Source organism: Octodon degus, unplaced genomic scaffold (assembly GCF_000260255.1).
Source record: "Octodon degus isolate 3935 unplaced genomic scaffold, OctDeg1.0 scaffold00233, whole genome shotgun sequence".
In the NCBI taxonomy this organism is placed as follows: Eukaryota; Metazoa; Chordata; class Mammalia; order Rodentia; family Octodontidae; genus Octodon; species Octodon degus.
Window position 1 is genome coordinate 701674 of NW_004524809.1, and position 14214 is coordinate 715887.

The following is a 14214-nucleotide window of genomic DNA, read 5'->3' on the forward strand; positions in this document are numbered from 1 at the left end:
GGTCCAGATCTATGAAGTTCGGATTCCTCCAGGTGGGTGTTGTTTGGATCTGGCTGCTGTGCTCCACTTCTTTCTGCTGGAGGCCTTAGAGTTGAACCCTTTGTGTCTCTCTTGGAAGATATTCTGCTCCTGAATCCGCTGGGTGGGTCTTGCCTCTAGCCTCTTTGCAGGGAGTTCTGCTGAAGGGTTCCCTGCTGGGCGGGGCCTGTGCTCTGGGTCTGTTCAGGATCCGGAGGGGCCCTGTCGTCTCACTCACTTGCCTGGCCTGCGCTCTGGGTCTGTTCAGGATCCCGCCGGCCCTGGGTTGTCTCAATCACTCCTATAAAATCTTTTCTAAAAAGACCTTTTAGGGGCCAGAGGGATAGCTCAGTAGAATAAGCGCTTGCCTGGCAAGCACAAGGGCCTGAGTTCAATCCCTGGTTCCGAAAAAAAAAAAAAAAAGACCTTTTTATAGCTAAGTAATACTCCACTGTATAAAAATACCACATCTTTTTTTACCCACTCCTCAGTTGATGGGCATTTGGATTATTTCCAAGATTTAGCCATAATAAAATGCACTGCTATAAACATGGATGCACATATATTACTGTGGTATGATGTTTTCAGGTCTTCTGGAAAAATACCCAGAAGGGGAATAGCTAGCTTGAATGGGACCTGTAATCCTAGTTTTCTGAGGAATCTTCACACTGATTTCCATGATAATTGTACCAATTGTAACAATCTACACTCCTACCAACAGTGGAGAAAGATTTCTTTTTCCCCATATGGGGACATCCCCTGCAACATTTGTTATTTTTTTTTTCATCTTAGCCATTCTTTCTAGGGTGAGATAAAACCTCAGTGTTGTTTTAATTTGCATTTCTTGAATGACCAATGATGTTGAATATTTTTTCATATATGTATTTGCCATTTGCATTTCTTCCTCTGAGAAATATGTATTCATCTCAGATGCCCATTTCTTTTAATGAGTTTTTGAATTTTGGGGGCCTGATTTTTTTAAAAGTATTTGTATGTTCTGGATAGAAGTCCTTTGTCTCAGGGACAGTCAGCCAATGTTTTTTCCCAGTTTATGGGTTTTCTTTTTATCCTCTTGTGATTTCTTTTGACATGCAGAATCTTTTCAAAATGACAAGATCCCAGTTATTGATTCTTTGAAGTATCCAGTTCAATTTGGTTTTTGTTCATGAACTCTCTACCTACCTCCATGTCTTCAAGATTTTTACCTACTTTCCCCACTAGTAGATTTAGTGTTTCTATTTTAATATTTAAATCTTTGATCCATTTTTGTTTATTCATTTTGACTGTAGTGCATGGTGATAGATATGGGTAGTTCATTTAAATCTTAAACTTGCAGAAAAGACAGTATTGTTCTCATTTGATATATGAGGAATTTAAGACGCAAAAGTGCTAAAAAAACTTTTAGGTCAAAATCAATTAGCTAATAATTAGAACCAGAATTTAAACTGGGATTTGATACCAAAATACAGGTTTTCCATTGCCCAAGGCTGTCTCTTACCACTTCCTCCTGGCCCCTGTGAATTCCTTCTGCTTGGAGAGTCCTAGAATGAAATTTTTTTCAAAGACCATGTGAGGCCCTTGGACGCATAGGATGAAGCCTCACTTCTGCAAGCCTTCCTAGCCCTGGCAAATTCCATGTGTAGGCCTTCTCTGTGAAATGAGGGACCACAACTAGATGTAACCTCAGCTGTGCAATGCACAGGCTGAATGCTTTGCACCCCTCCCCCACCTGTATTCCCATCCTGTGAGCAGTCATAGCTCTCCAATATGGTACAGCCTTTTCTGACCCCAAGCTACAAGTGTGCTCCAAGGAGACACGTATGCTTGGCTAGCTCACCGCACTCTTTCTGCTTCCGTATCTTATCTGAATTCATCTGAATTCCTCACATAGTTTTGTTTAGTTCCTACGTAGTATTCCTGTTTGTGAACAAACTACAATATGTTCTAATTCCCTCATAAAAGACAGTTGGTTATTCCCAGTTTTTTCAATGTTGCAGCCCATATTCTTTCATTTGCTTCCTTATGAATATGTGAGGAAATTCTCTAGAGTAAGCATCCAGCAGTGGAGTTGCTGAATCACAAGATTTGTGTGTTACATGTTGCCAAATTGCTCCCTGGAGCAGTAGCACCAATGCAGGCTCCCATAAGCAATATGTGGCACTTTCATTTCCCATATCCCTCCAATTACTGTGGCGTTTAATTCCCTCCCACCCCAATCTAACATTTTCAGGCCATTTGTCTGATGGTGTTATATTTTTTTCTGATATCTGCTTATCTATCCTGGGCTGTAAACCTTAAAAGGGCTGAAGCCTTGCTTTACTCATTTTTATATTTCTCACACAAAATTTACTGAATTTAGTAAGTACACAATAAAGAGCTGTGAACACATACTCAATAGACAGAATTATTTTGTCTTGATCAAGAGGATACTGAGTTGCATGAAGGCAAGGATGAGACTGTCATGTATCAGTCTGGTAAGGATGTGAGCAGGGAAAACCAAAGCCCTGCGGAGGTGACTGGCATAGTGGTCAAAACTGGCCTGGAGATCAAAGGCCACACAATCAACAGAGGACTGTGACCAGCCTTTGGAGATGAAGGCTTGGGAACATTCATCATCACCATATGCAGCTAATATTTATTGATTGGCATGAGGTACCCATTCCTCAGTCTATGGGGCCATCCTGATAAAGTGTTGAGAGGCCTATCTCTGAAGGGAACACCCCCACCCTGGGACTCATCCCATTAATAAGGTAGAGTCCATGTGGCCTTTAGACTAGGGTGCTTCATGACTTGTGGTTAATGCCTCCGCCTTTGTCACCTCTGCAGTTCCCCCAGACTGACTCATTTCTAAATAAGCTACTTGTGGTTTTTGGTCTGACATCACATGTGGAAGAATGAGTAATTTTTCAAGAACAAGAATTCTATTTGATTAGAATAAGATACATATGGTATATTACTCATGGTTTTAGGACAAGGGGTCAACATTGGTAGTAAGCTCCCTAACCTTCTCCTGCCCCTCTCTACCCTAGGCCAGGGGATAGAGAGAAGTTGGAGAGAAGAGGTGGGCATGGATGTGAAGTTTTTGTACCTCATTTTGTGATCATATTATGTAAAATTTAAATTAATTATATTATTGCCTTTGATAGACTAAATAAGTGACATAGATAAGGTTAGAGTATTTATAGTTGTATCTACATCTTCTAATCCACTCCACTTGTCCCCAGGTCTCTCTTTTTTGCCATTATCATGCTGATTTTATCACAGTAGCTTTGTAGTGTAATTTCAAGTGATAGATTGTGATGCCTCCTGGTTTGCTTTTGTTATCCAGGATTTGCCTTTGCTATTCAAGGTCTCTTCTTGTTCCAGGTGAATTTTAGAAATGTTTTCTCTAGTTCTGTGAGGTATGCTAATGGTATTTTCATTGGAATTGCATTAAATATATATAATAAGTAAATAAACAAGTGACATGGCAAAGGAACTAAGGCCATGGGTTCTGCTGCTAAACTGCTTGGGTTTAAGTTCCAGTTCTCTGGAAGCAGTTATCACATTTCAATGCACTTCCATTTCCTTAGGTATAAAATAATAATAGTGTGTATCCTATAGGACTGTGTAAAAATAAAAAAGTTGCCTATTTAAAGTGCTTAGAAAAGAGCCTGGTTAATAGCTGCTAAGAAAGGAAGTGCTAAGAATACTCCTTTGAATCCATCATCCTATCTATACTCATAGTTAGTGCTTAATAAATACTTTTGATTAAACGAATGCATTCTGTCAACACATGCCTAGAATCAGGGAGTTGGAAGCACAAGGGTGAAAAGCTCTTGGCTGTGAAAGGGTCAGACCAGGCACAAAATATGCCACTTTGGCATGCCAGCTCTTCTGTGCAGAAGGGAATGAGCATGAAGGGACAGTGGGGATGGTTCTCCAACCTCCTTATTTCTGCTAAAGCAGGATCTAACATTTCTCATGTGGAAGGTGTCCCCCTAACCCATATAAGAAGAAACAGTTATTTTTTTAGTAATGGGGATTGAACTCAGAGCCTTGGCACTGAGCTACAACCCCAGTGTCCCCTCATCTTTTATTTTTGAGATGGGGTCTCCATAAGTCACTAAGTTGCTCACAACTTACTGCCTTATCCTCCCAGAGGGCTGGGACTGCAGGTGAGCACTACCACACCTCGATGGAATTGAACTTTTTTTTTTCAGTACTGGGGATTGAACTCAGGACCTTGCGCTTGCCAGGCAGGCACTTATTCTACTGAGCTATCTCCCTGGCCCAGAATTGAACATTCTTATCAGTCACTGGAGACAAGGAACTGACGCAGAAATGGATCTGTACGAAAAACAAAAAAGCAACTTAGGAAGGTGTACACCTCTCTCCTACTTACTTTCCCTCCATGTATTGGCTTCCCCTCAGACTCCTTTGCCTTGTCACATTACAATTTATCATATTTAAACTGACATTTGTGGCCTGCTAACCTCTTCAAGTCTTCATGTTTCTCATGAAAACTCCTGTGTGCATACAAAAACATTAAATAAAAGTGTTGGCTAAGGAATGTAGTTTGGAGGGAGAGCACTGGCCTAGTGGGTACAAGCCTGGGGTCCACCCCTAGCACAGACAACCAGAACATACAGAGGCAGAAGGAAGCATTGCTCCTCATGGCTGGAACCTTGAGCCTCAGTATTGCCTAGCCTGAGTATTTGGATGGTCTGTTCTCTAGTTGTACATACTAAACAAAGAGGGCTATCCCCCATCGGGGTCACTGAATGGCAGGTTCTATTTCCTGTCTTACATGTTTCATGCTTGAACCCTGAAAACATGAGCTGAGTGTAACTTGGAAAGAAAACCTTTCCTTTGACTCTTAGATTTACTGTTTGTGAAGAGGGGTAGCAAGACAGTAGCATTTGGAGTAATGCTGTCATGTTGGCTTAGTGGGATGAAAATAATTCATGGAAACTATTTAGCTAGATGTTAACACATTGACTTTTTATTTCAAATATATTTTATTTCTTTAGTTGTGACTTCTTTTATCAGATGTTTTATTTCTTTAGTTATTAGTTCTTTAGATGTTTTATTTCTATATTTTATTTCTTTAGTTGTGATTTCTTTTATCAGATGTGCTTATCTTTAGAGCATGTGTTATTCTGGGAGCATACTGCCAAAGTATCGGGGCGGTGTGAAGATGCCAGGTCCAGCCCCTCAGGCCCACCTTCAGCAGCAGGCCTCTGAGGGAACCAGAGTTGGGCTCTGGGACCCCATTCCTCAGGTCTTCAGTGGTACTTCCACCTGGGCTCTAACCAACGAGCTTGACAGACCAGAAAAGTAGGACTAACCTGGCTAACCATGGAGTACGCGTGCTATGTTTGCCAAAAGGTCACAAATTTAGTAAGCAAGGTAGAAATGCTGAGGTGCTGAAGCAAGGAGAGCTCATCCCCTCCAGGAGCTTGGTCCCCCAGGCAGTGTCCACAGGCACAGGAGAATCATGTGAATGGCATACACATCCCTGAACACACTAATGAGCCTACAAGCACTCACACATATCAACACAAGCAGCTTCACCCTCCTGGACTGTCATTCCCATACTTGCAAATACACACACACACACACACACACACACACACACACACACACCTCATAGATACTCTCAGCCTAAAAGGCAACAGGGGAGACCTCATGGCTGAATCGAATGCTGGTTAATGTGGCTGCTTTTATTACACCAAAGGTCTTGACGTTTATTAGGTGATGAACATCAAATCGGCATATGGTTGTTTTAGCGGCATGCATTCTCCTCTACAGCATAGCTTGGAGTTCAAGTTCCTGCAGCTCGCACAAAGGAACCATGCTCCAGAGAAGAGGAAGGGGACCCTGCAGACCACTGTTCTCAGGAGAATCAGCTGCCTCCAGGTGCTCCATCTCCACAGTGGCTGAGAGACCATCGAGCTGGGTGAGTGTGCTTGAGATCCAGGTTTGGGAACGTTCCAACATCCTCAAGCCAACAACGGGGTGTCCAGGAGAGTACATCTTCCACACAGGTAGCACTGACTATGGGGGGCATGCTGAGAACACTGTGTTAGAGCAAGGTCAGGCTGCCAGGGGTCTCTGGTGCAAGTGATCCTGGCTTCATGGGAAGAATAAGACATGACGGCTGTCACAATAAGGCCACTAAACTCACAGCAACGGCGACTTCAGAAGGAGCTCTCATGACTACAGGGAAGAAGCTCTTTCCTCTCTGATGTCAGGTACCTCTCTGGGGAGGCATTTGCCCTGAGACTGTCACAGACATGGTCCTTTCTAGGCTGCACAACATCACTGAGCACAACGGAGCAGAGAAAGGGGCCACACACGTCAAAGTTGGGGACATAGCCACCAAGCATGGCTGATTGCTATTGGTAACTGTCTTGGATGCCTTTCCTCGCTGGGTTGGGTGCCCCAAATATCTGAAGTGCTAATCAGAAAAGAGGCTGACAAAGGACTTCCTCAAGTTCCGGATGGTCTCTGCTTTGGCTTCATCCTCATTGGCTGAAGACCGGAAGAAGGAAGACTCAGAGAAGCTGAAGGCATTTGTCAGGGACTGCGACTTGCTTGAAGATAAAAACCAAAGAGAATGTGAGAGGGTGGTGTTCTCAGTGAGGCAAGGATGGAGACGAGGCTACAACCTGGAGCCCCACCCCCACCCCCAGAGGTCAGGGTGACAGGGGAAAGCGAGAGTGGCATGCTACTGCCCCTACACTCATTGCTGACCTCAGGGCCACTAAACAGAGAAGGACAGGAGCGCAGTGGGAACCAGGGAGAAGGGAAAACAGAGAGACAGGAAAGGAAGAAGGGATGACTCAAAGGCTGTTTCTTTCATTTATTTTTATTTTATTCCTTTTTGCAGTGCCAGAGATGGCACCCAGGGTCTCTTGCCTGCTACGCGATTGCTTCCCACTGAGCCATACCCCAGCCCTGTTTCTTGTACTTAGTGCTGAAGGGCTCAAAGGCCCCAAGTACTGAGCTAAGATTTCTCACCCTCTCCTCTGGTGACAGGCAGAGCTTAAGCGCCTGGGGTCTCTTGCAGTCCCATTCCCATCCACTGTCATAGGGTAGATTCAGCACCAGAAGGCCCTTGTCACAGCATTGATTTTGCCCCTCAACTCACATCTGACCTGAAGCCATGTGCCTCTCTGTAATCTGATTTCATGTGTGACATGAAGATGTTTGGTTACACAATGATCTCTAGGCCTCCTCGGTCCTCTTCATTCTTCTCCCTTCTCTCATTCAAAGCTCAATGCTCCCATTGCTTTCCTCATTTCTAGAGTGGGCATAGCCCCTTTGCAGCCTTCCTCAGAAGGAACTTAATGTGAGATTTGTGGGTTCAGGGTATGCAGGATTGAAGAGACACATATCAGGCCATGACTATCAGACAGATTTCTAATGAAGAAGTCCAAAACACACCCATTTGGGGGATCTACTTTTCCCTTCTGAAACTAGCGAGTGACTCAGAGAGAAAAACTGAAGATGAGAGCCACGGGGAGGCCAAACCTGCACTTTAGGAGGTGTCTGGTTTCTCCAACAGCCTGACTTGTCTTCTCCACTCCCAAGGGGTTTTTCTGCTAGTACCTGGCTCCAGCACTCTTTTCCTGGACTCTTGGGTCTGCCAGCCCTCGCCTAGTGCTGACTGCAGCCTAGGAAAGGCCCTCTACAGGACCCATAGCAAGCTTTCCTCCTGCAGTAACTGAAAACAGATGCCCCTGCCTTCTACCGTGGCTAGGGACAAGCCCCAGCATGCTGGCCTCTGGGAGGAGGACTCCCACATGTACTGGTGTAAGCCTCCAATGCATGAGCCATCAGAGGTTGGCTCAATCCAACAGCTTCAGCTCCGAGGCAGTAGCAAACCAAAGAATTGCCTTCACACAGGCCAGTGGTGGCCTATGTGAGAAGGCATGAGATGGTAGGTGAGGCCTAAGAGTCAGCCTGCAGAAAGTGGTGGTCAGGGGAGCAGTGATGGGCAGGCAAGGTATAAGAGGAGCCGTGGCTCAAACTGGGGAGCAAAGGAGGCAATGCTCCTCCCACTTCTAGGACTGGAAGACCCAGAGCAAGTGACCACCAGGATAGCTGAGCCCAATCTTGGGTCTGCTGCTCACCAGAGGAGAGGCTTTGAGACAGAAAAGAATGGAATCATTATCTGTGCAGTGACTACATGGTCTAAGTGCCTCCTCTGAACCTAAGCACCCACCACACCTCTCCTCCTCCATGAAGATTCTTTCACTGCCTCACACTGGAAGCACTTTGGGTCACTCCCCTGGCTACCACTCTCTGCTGAAATGAAAGCACCTGAACTCAGCCAGAGGCTTGCTTGGTATGGAGCAAGTAGGTGGGACCGACAGCTGTCTGTACCCACATGCTGCCCTCCCCTCTCTCTCAGGGGTCCTGGCATGTTTCTGCACAGGACATTGTGGAGAAAACAAGGGGAACTCAGAGCTGAGAGCCCAAAGAATGATGCTCCCTGGGCCTCTATCTGAGCACTGAACACCGCTCAGTGCCCACAGCACCTTCACACAGTGCTGACGGTAAAAGTTGAAAGGGAGCTAACAACTTCCCCTTCTCCTGGGCAGCCTTGATGACTATGTATCCTGACTTGTAAGTCAAAAGCAGGACACAATCTATTATTTAAATTTTAGAAAGAGGGAAACACACATAACAGAAGAGGGAAGGAAAAAGAGTGGGTAATGGGGTTAAAAAAAAAAAAAGCAACAACTAAACCCTACGCTAGGCTGGCTGAACTCCTGTAGTGGTGCCGCTTCCCAGGAAGAAAGGGGAGGGTGCATGTTTCTGCCATACCTTACTTAGACTTCCGTGTCTCTTTTCCTCCCTCCCTGATCAGCCCCAACCATTCTCCTCACCAAAAAACCAAAAACCAAAAACCCAAAAAGCAAACACAAAGCAACCCGCAGAAACCCACCATAAGTATCTGGAGGGGGCGGAACGCCTGCCTGGAGGAGCTTCTAGCAGCTCAGCCCAAGTGGAGGAGGGCAGGAAAGGGTGGGGAGGCACTGCTGAAAGTCTTACTTGAGCTGTGGGTGAGGCTGGGGCTTCTGCAGAGGCGCGGCCGGGGGTGGCTGGGCCTCTGCCAGTGAGCTGCTGCTGGAGGATGCATCATCGTGGGTGGCGGTGGGGCCGCCCAGCCGCTGAGGAGCCGAGGAGGCAGAAGGAGAGGAGGAAGAGGAAGGTGGCACTGATGGTCCTGGGGGGAGCCGGCGTGGAGGCAGCACCTTGCCTGGGGGCTGCATTCCTTGGGGTTGCCCAGGGCCCCCTAAGTTTGGTACAAGAGAAACTTCATAATTTAACCATATCAAAGGCTTCCTTAGAATCTACTGCTCAAGGGTGTGGTTAATTATGAAAAGGATAAGCTCTGTAACAAGAAGCCACCCAAGACTCTGAGGTCCTCTGAAGGGAGTCCCTGTCCTTATACATCACCACTTGCTCCTCCTCAGAGACAAAGAGACTGAGTCACCACAGAAGACAGGAAGTGGGGACAGAGGAACCCACCCCCTCCCCAAGGGCTCCTCGGGTACAAGCCACCTCACTCTGCCACAAGTCCTGTGTTCCACACATCAGAAGCAGGAAAAGGCTGTGGGAACAGCACCACACCAGGAAGCAAACACCAAGACACTCCCCGAACAAGTCACCAAGATTCTCTAGGCTTCGGTTTTTGCAACCATAAAACCGTTAAAAGAATTAAGCCCTGGTCTTAGTTATCATTTAAGAGAGTAGTGTTTCAAAGATGATAATGGACAAGAAAGTTCTTTAAAAATACCCTGTGCTTTCTGACCATCAGTGGTGACTGACAACTTACACTGTCTCTGCCAGCTGCATGCCCACAGTGTCTGAACCATCCATCCCACCTGGGTGTCACCAGAGCCTTAGCTCCCATGACAGAACCAACCCTTCCTTTCCAGGCACTTCTCTGCCTTTCAGGGACATCTTCAGAGGCTCCATCATGATGACGTCAGGTGTGTGGTGAAACTTTCCAGACAGCCAAACCTTATTCTCCTTCAAGGACACTGTGGGCACCACCTGGCCAAGAGCCTTCCTAAGAAGAAACCAGCACCCTCCTCTCCCAGAACAAGACACAAAATCATCTGGTAGCATGAAGACAGAAAGACCGTCCTCCCGCTGGGGATTGACAGGCAGTATGTGAAGTGAGAGTCTTCTTAGACCTGCTGAGCCATGGGGTCTGCACACACAGAAGTCCAAAGACCACCAGGAGCACACTGACTAGTGCAAATGATGCAGAGTGCATCTGCAGTGCCCAGTTTCTCAGCCTCAGTTCCAGAGCCCACATCCAGCAACTTCCTGGCGGAAATGGGCTCACCAGATCAACAGTTTGGGATATCCTGGCACAGCACAGCTGTCCCCTTCGGAAAGGCACAATATGTGTCTATGCCACCAGGCTTCCCCTATTAGCAGCCCATTTCCCCACCCTTTAACACCAATAAACAATTAATACCAGAGTTAGTTACACATAAATCAATGCATGCATAAATACATGGAATTCTGTATGTATAAGAGGTTCTCAGTTCAAATCAAACAACTGGTAAAAATTATAGATTAGCAGGTTATTTTATGTTAGTTAGCTTTTGTCTTTCCCCAAGTTTAATATCATTTGTATTGTTAGTGTTTTCTTATAAAGAATTTGGGTTGATAGCTCAGCTTCTTGTACCAGAAACCTGCATGCTTTCCCACTTACACAGAGATACTTGAATAGCCAGAAACTGTACAACTTAACACTGAAGACAGATATAACTTTTCCTTTATTGCACATTAAGCTGTACAAGAGTCACAAAAGAGAGGTACTTCAATCACACTTCCAGCAGTGGCTGAGGATTCCCAGCTGGATCAGTACAAAAGAAAAGGGGACAACATCAGAAAAGAAATGGATACAAAACACCTGAACAGCCAATCCTATACTGTGACACATGTCCCCCAGGCCACAGAGTTGTCCCTTAGCATGCTGCCTGGGGGCACAGGACAGTCAGGTGATGCTGTCTGCTTGCTTTTGGCAGTGGGTCCTAATCAGCTTCTTCCCCACCTGAGAGGCTTTGGCTGACACCATGCTGAACCTGAATAAATTCAAATGGCAACTTTGTATTCGTGGCTCACAAATGTCACATGAAAAGCACCTGGATGAACACACTGATAACATGCAGAGAAGCAACACCACTCATTATCAGCTCACCACTTGACAAGAAATTTAAAACAACAACAAAAATGTATTCCTCCATTCTGAAATATGTCACTTCATTCCCTTCTATCATTCATCTGATTGGGAGGTACGCAAGGACCTGGAAGTTCATATACGGAAGCTCTCACAGCAGACCGACTGCCGTTGCCACCTAAGGGTGAGGCCAGAGGCCAGGACACTCATACACTATACACTTCTCTGTGGCCTCAGAATTTGCCAGCAACCTGAGGAAAAAGCAGGGAATATTCCCCTGGGTATGGCACTCATGCTACACACTACCAACACTGCCTGTGCCTCAGCTCTGATGCTCTGGAGTGGGGCCATGGCAGTACAGAGGGAAGGGAATGTAAAAGGACAGCCAAAAGCATTTCCTCTCAAAGGCCAACTGCTGGTATGAACTCCAGCAGGCCATGGTGCTAGAGAAGGTTGCCTGGTAACTGTCCCCAGCCCTGCCCAGAGATGGCAAGATGAGGCACTTCCCCTGAGCCCTGATTTATTTCCTGCCATGTGCTGCTTGCTGGAGGAGAGAGAACAGGCTGCTGAGGGCTCTTCAAGCTGAAGGCCTCTATCTAAAACACACATAGATGCTACATCTGAGATGGCTCTCCTCAGAGAGCCCTTTATCCTGGGCCTCTGGGGAACCACAGCAGCAGTTAAGAGAGAACCCTCAGGGTTCAGCAGGCAGGCAGTACACCCACGTGGGTGCCACGGGCATTTCCAATTTACTCTCATGTAATGATGCTTCAGGAATGCTCAAATACTTCCAGACTTTAAGCAGCTCCCTACATTCTAGGCTCAAGATTACTAAAGAATCATCTCTGTGCATAGGCCAAGCTCTAGGGCACACGAAGCAGCCCCAGTTCCCCAGAGGCACACATACGGCTGGTTCTGAAACAGCAATCAGGAAGGAACAACTTCAGGGGACTGAAATGAACGCACAAGTTACAAGTTCACTTGGATATTGCACATTGGCGGCCCCATGGGGTTTCTGCTGTCTGTTGTTTGTTTAATCTCACAGCTAATTAGTTAATAAAGAAAACGAAGGGTACACTGGGATGTGAAATACAGAACACATTCCTGGAAGTAGTTTGTTCTTTGTATTTCATCACTAAAAACACAAGAGCTGTACAGGTACAGCCAGCCTATTCACATAAAGTCAAACCGCACCAAAAATTTCAGCAAGTGGAAAAAAAGGTAGATGCCTTCAAATTCAATAGATGAAGCAATGGCAATTAGACCTTGAATGTCTCTTAGAGTTCTATCTATTTACCCGAGTCATGCAGAAAGGAAGCAAAAGCACAGTTCACTGAAGGTCCAAAGCACACTCACGGAGGTGGGGGATTCATCTGAACCTCAAGGAGGAGGGGAGCTGGATCTTATTTTCTGTTTTTTTTTTTTCTTCTCCCCAGTCCATCCCTGTGCTCCTAGCTTACCCACATTATGTAATGCTTTAAAAACACTACCAAGCCACCCAGAAGACAGTCACACTAGGCAGGGAGAGGCACACTTCTTTAGTACACTGTTGACACACAGCCCTGGAATCACAGATTACACAGAGGAACGAGAGTGCGCATTACAAGCACAGACAGGAACAGGTGAAGAACCCCACGGGCTGACACTGCATAGGAAAACAGTCCAGGCAGCGTGGGGGTGCCACGGGCTGCAGGGCCGCCGCTCCCTCCTGCGCTCCTTCCTTTCCTTGATTTTTTTTTTTTTTTTTTTTTTGGCTTAAAATTTCTGCTTTGATAAAAGAACTAGCAATCACTTAGGAAGCCTGGACCTGCTTTGGCCCTACTGCAATGCCGTTACAGTCGAGAATGTACTGTAAACAACCTTGGGGGGGTGGCCGCTGAGGTGGGGTCTTGCTTGAGTCCGGGTCCTTGAGTGTTCCACTCTGGAAGACAAAAATACAAGAGATAAAAATAAAACTCTGAGTGAATGCCATAGAGAAACTCTGTGGCTCCATGGCTGGGCTGCAGTGCTCCTGTGGGGTTTGTCATGACCTTGTGCTTTTCCCCAGGCCTCAGGCTGTGGCTGGGTGAGGTGGGTCACTGCCACTGCCACACATGCCTCAAGACCCATGTACCACTTCCTCATTGACTCTCTCAGGCTTGTTTTTTTCTACAAGCTTTGAATCTTCCAACTCCACCTGGTTTCTTCTTGGGATCCCACCTAATGTCCAGGTCCTACACACATTTACAGGCCTGGCTTGCTAAATGGAAGGGGATTCAGTACTAGCTCAAGAGACAGGGTTGGGTGCAGGGGAAGCGGTGGCTGCAGCCAGTAACCAGACTACATGAAGCTCATTTCTCACCTGCAGTGAACACAAGGGGTCTGCTCTGAGCCTGGGGTCTAATCCACTCTTTGGACAGGGACTCCCCCATGGGGAGGGACTGGAGAGTGGACAGCCATGTGTTTCCCAGAATTGTTCTTCCCCAGGAGGAGGGAGCAAGATGTTAACATCTATGAAGTGCTCAAGGCCAAGCTGTTTTCTTTCTGAAACAGCATTATCACATTTGCCAGACAGGGCTCCAGACCCTTGCTTCCTCTCCTCCCAGAATCCTACCTAGGATTCTGCATCTGTCTCAACAGGATCAAAGTAGCATGTGACTTAGTTTGTCTCCCATCTGTGTTAAAGGCAGGGAGCACTTGGAGCTTGACCTCAGCAAAGGAAAACAGTCTATGGCACCTAAAGCGTGCCCTGTGTGTGGATGACGATGTCACCAAAAGACTTCCAAAGGTGGGCATGAAGGGGGTCCCACTTATTCACCGTGTGCCCTCTCCCTGTGATGCCCTCCCACATTCCCATTAAATACTGCACCTTCTCTTGTCTTCATTCTTCCAGGGCTTTGATTCTGGTCATCCATCTTCCCTCCTGTCTATTATGGCCTCTTTTCAGCCCCACCACCAAAAGTAGTGCTATTCTTTCCAGTTTTACCATCTTTTACCAACAGCCTTGTTTCAAACTACTCAAG

At 46.3% G+C, this 14214-nt stretch overlaps 1 protein-coding gene across 1 annotated transcript in view; it reads right to left on the reverse strand.

The window, feature by feature from the left end:
- Window positions 1–5642: 5642 nt before the first annotated feature.
- Window positions 5643–14214, reverse strand: part of Syn2 (synapsin II) — a 172864-nt gene continuing 164292 nt past the window's right edge. Inside the window, exons 11-13 of the mRNA XM_004645606.2 lie at window positions 13073–13133; window positions 9064–9307; window positions 5643–6596 (exon numbers count right to left, since the gene is read on the reverse strand). Of these exons, the coding sequence (XP_004645663.1) occupies window positions 6461–6596; window positions 9064–9307; window positions 13073–13133 (441 nt within the window). The 3' untranslated portion in view covers window positions 5643–6460. The remainder of the gene's footprint in view (window positions 6597–9063; window positions 9308–13072; window positions 13134–14214) is intronic.